Consider the following 4,199-nt stretch of genomic DNA (forward strand, 5'->3'; position numbering starts at 1 on the left):
ATAAACATGTCGGATTTGGAATCAATTTGACTTTCTAATAGGTCACCTAAAGATTTCAATAGTGATTTACATACTTCATTTGAACTTGATTTTGCTTGAATTGAACAAATTATAGCGTCATTGGGCCGTCTCATCGTGTTGGTTAGTTTGACTATAAGTTTGATAAAATTGGAGTTTTGGATGGTTTTCAATTTGAGTTTGACTATTTTTCGTTAATTAAAATGCTTTGAGATTCACGCTAATTGTCTCAAGATTTATAATGGACATATTTTGACAAAGAAAACTAAATTATTAAACTAACCATCACTAAGAAAAGAACTATATTATTTAACCTGTGACAAGTAGTAACACAAGCATTCATTGCGGATCAGAGTTATGGACTTCTAAGGAACTTTCATTGTAGATCAGATTTTCGCAGTTTTCATAAAGACAATTATATATAAAAAACAAGTTAGATTGAAAATTCTCAATCAACAACAGTTCAAGTAACCATGTCTTCTCATAAACTGTTCAAATAAGCATATACCAAATACTAAAAAACTTCATTCAAATTTTCCTGCGCTCATAAAAATGTTGTAGATACGACACCCTTCGCTCTTTGGCAATTGCTGTGAAAAAATCTCTCTGCACCGAATCTTGAAGCAGCTCAATAGCAAAGTAATAAAGCTCATCATCCTCTGCAATACTCAGATCTTGCTCTAAAATTGCCACAACCTCGTTAATTGACGTTTTCTGCACTTTATGGGGGGCATCGTCGGAAGAATCCATCAAGCATGATATCTGGTTTCTGATAGAATCAGCTCCACCCTTTTTTTTAACTCTCAAACCTAGATCGCTTCGAGCAGTTGGTGGATTGAATCTCAGTGGGACCCGAACTTGGGAATTCAGGTGAATCATCTGATAAGGTGATAGCAACATTGTCCTGTATTTCACCAAATTCTATCTCGCTGGGAGCGCATGCATATTTTCTTGTGGTGACGACACCCCCGAATATCAGGTCTAACTTCTCCTCCAAATCGGGTTCAATCCTACAAGTTTTATACTTTTTCGCTGCGGGCACCACCTGGAAAAAAACCCAAATCAGTTTAGTAAATTATGAAAAAGAAAGATATTATGCAAATTATTAAAAATTAAATTTACTAACCGCGAGCCTTTCTGCCCACCACTCTTCTAAAGCATCAATGGTTCGCTTTACCAGATCCCAACCCAAACCAGTTGAACCATGTTTTAAATCCTTCCAAATTTTCCAATCTTTTTTCAGTTGATCCCATTTGTTTTTCATTTGTAGCCTGTCGTACTCTCGTCTCGTTGAGTCTTTAAAATTTTTAATGATATTCTGCCAACCTTCTTTATTGAAAAACGTTGTTGGTCTATTGCCCAGTTCTATCTCTTTCATACAAAGGTCGCAAAATAACATTTTGATTTCTTTTTCCTAAAGTGCTGGTGCACCATGTTCTTTAGCCTTACCAGCCATGTTAATACTACGATAATGCAAAGAAATGAAACACAACAATGTCATAATTCAAAAGTTATAACATGAGAAACATTTATGGTTGTTGCATCATATTCAATAAAAATAAAAAATTTAATGAACCATAAAAAATGTATAAAAGGACAAAAAATTTAACGTAGTTTGGTCAACATGACCTACATCCACGGGAAAGGAGGCCAACAACTTTATTATAGCACCAAAGAGGAAGATACAAAGCTTTGATCCATGCATTACTCCCTTTCAAAAGCACTTCCAGAAGCATAAAAAACCAACAGCATATAGAAACCTTGAAACATACAAAGCTACCCACATCATAAAAAAACCAGCAGTATACACATCTACCCATACAAATGCAACCCACTGCAAACCGACAACTTACATATGCAACCCACACAGCCCAGACCAAACCGGCTTCATATAGGAATCTGGCATAATAGAGGAAACCGACAGCATATCCCATAAACAGCTAACCCGAAGCAAAAAATAAAAAAAAATGCTGCGAGGACCAATGTCAACTTGCCAAGTACTAGAGCAATGCAAAACAAGTTAGGTGCAAAGATAACATAAAAATAATAATATAACAATTGCTTACAAGACCATGCCAAGTTCCCAAATGTTGTCATGATGGATAACACATGTTTTCTACAAATCAATTATGATCTATCAAACAATGAAATTAGTTTCCAACTGTAGAACGTCAGAGAAACTATTTCAGCTTTAAAGACATCTTTAAAAAATTCACAAACATTATTCTTTCCTTTCCCTAAACCATCTTGGCTGCAATTTAATTTTTAAGATTGGTGGCTACTATACATTCATGCTAAGAGATTACCATAGTTTTGAAAATCTTCGGCACAATATATGGAACCAATTCCAAAATTAATTAAGGAAACCATACTTCCAGTCATACATTCTAAGGCCACACCAATTCTTCATATCTATAAATAAAAAGAAAAAAGTGTTTCACCAAACTGATAGCATGGCTTTACCTCTGCAATAGAGATTGACCAAATAGTTAAGGAAATACTATAAGGCAGTTCCCCTAGTCAGACACATGACTCCTCTTATCATACACAACAATGAACATTCAACAAATTAATCATTTGTGACTTGAACCCAAAAATAGTAGGACGTCAAATGATAGCACAATAAGTCTAAGTAAACTAGTTATCTGGCCAATATTGCCAGCTAAAAATATGAAGACAATTATCAATTCTCTTACAACAATTCAATGCATTGCAACAAGTCATCATCTTATAACTAGAACAAAAAGAATAATAATATCAAATTTTCCATTAACAAGTAATGAATAAAGCAATGAATATTTTCCAAAGGCAACATTGAAAACTGAAATCGTTAATCCTAATCATTTTCCTTATGGAATAAAGCAATTCAATGCTCATTATGAAAGCAAGCTTGGATGTTCTTTTTTGAATAGTACTTCCAAATGCTCAACAGGTGCTTGCAATACTTCCATTAACAGGTAATGAAACAGGGTTCATTTAGGGTAGGAGTAAAAAGAAAAAAAATGAACATGTGCTTGCAAATCTTCCATTAACAGGTAATGAAACAGGTGCTTGCAAATCTTCAACCACAAAACTATGTAATGAAACACTGCATACATGCATATATGGGTGCAAGATCCTTTCAGGTAAGAGTAAAATGAATAAATTTTTTCGTTTCCAGAATTTCTAGCCAAAGCCAAACTTCGTGAAGCTACAGATCCACCATAGGAAATGAGGAAAAAATAAAAATGACAGAAACAGGAAAGAGATGAGGAGGAGAAAACATCAGGAGCCGCAAAAACGACAATCTTCCATTAACCGATGCTTGCAAATCTTCAACCACGAAACAATCTAATGAAATACTGCATACATGCATATATGGGTGCAAGATCTGCAACTTGGATGGACAATGTCAGTTTGTTCCCAAATCTAAGGGTTCAATTCGGGTTAGAGTAAAATGAAGAAATTTTTCGTGTGCCAAAATATCTAGCTAAAGCCATACTTCGTGAAGCTAGAGATCCACCACAGGAAAGGAGGAAAATGAAAGGAGGAAAAAATAAAAATGGCAGAAACAGGAAAGAGAAGAGGAGGAGAAAACATTAGGAGCCGCAAAAACACACATCCTTCCTCAGATCCGCACATACAAGAAGAAAATGACTCGTTTTACCTGAGATCTGTCGATCGAGGGACGATGAAAGAAGAAGGAGAAGGGGACACGAGGGAAGCAGCGGGGAAGCACCTAGGGTAGATGCGAGAGAGAACTCTTGTCCGCTTTCAGAGCCTTAGGAGTAAAGGGTAAAAATCTCAGGCGAAAGCGGGGCCGCGGGGTTAATGTAGCTACCCTCTTTCACCCCGCTTCTGCAAAATTAAATCCCGCAGTCACAAACCAAACGAAAAACTTTCGTGAAAAGTTGCGACAAATGAACGCACCGCACCTAAAAATTTCTCCCAAACAGAGCCTAATAGTATCCCACAATGCTATTATCAGTTGGCAACATCATCAGGACTAATTGGTTTTTTTATAAAACGTGAGTTGAAGTTGATGCTGGAGATTTTGGTCCGGTTGGATGGATTTATTAGTGACATACATAGCCGCGTATCCTTCAGGAGTAAGATGTTGGATCTTCTCATGAAGGATCCTGTAATACTTTTATCCATCGAATTTTTCTTCGCGTAGAATGATTGAAAATTTCACGAAAAAA

At 36.1% G+C, this 4,199-nt stretch overlaps 1 protein-coding gene across 1 annotated transcript; it reads right to left on the reverse strand.

Annotated features, from left to right (window-relative positions):
* Positions 1–546: 546 nt before the first annotated feature.
* On the reverse strand, positions 547–1,282 carry LOC110019504 (L10-interacting MYB domain-containing protein-like). Its single transcript, XM_020717181.1, has 3 exons — positions 1,145–1,282; positions 877–1,063; positions 547–827 (listed from the first exon to the last, which is right to left on the reverse strand). The coding sequence occupies exons 1-3, from the start codon at positions 1,280–1,282 to the stop codon at positions 547–549; spliced, it is 606 nt and encodes a 201-aa protein (XP_020572840.1).
* Positions 1,283–4,199: the final 2,917 nt, after the last annotated feature.

Source organism: Phalaenopsis equestris, unplaced genomic scaffold, assembly GCF_001263595.1.
Source record: "Phalaenopsis equestris unplaced genomic scaffold, ASM126359v1 Scaffold000060, whole genome shotgun sequence".
NCBI lineage: Eukaryota > Viridiplantae > Streptophyta > Magnoliopsida > Asparagales > Orchidaceae > Phalaenopsis > Phalaenopsis equestris.

What these genes read in the sequence shown, in the direction of transcription:
- LOC110019504 (XM_020717181.1), bottom strand. Translation starts at nt 1,282, where the DNA reads ATGAAAAACAAATGGGATCAACTGAAAAAAGATTGGAAAATTTGGAAG. An exon ending in GGTGGGCAGAAAGGCTCGCG is followed by an intron (nt 1,064 to 1,144) that starts GTTAGTAAATTT and finishes GTTTTTTTCCAG; the next exon opens with GTGGTGCCCGCAGCGAAAAA. An exon ending in TGATTCACCTGAATTCCCAA is followed by an intron (nt 828 to 876) that starts GTTCGGGTCCCA and finishes GAAGCGATCTAG; the next exon opens with GTTTGAGAGTTAAAAAAAAG.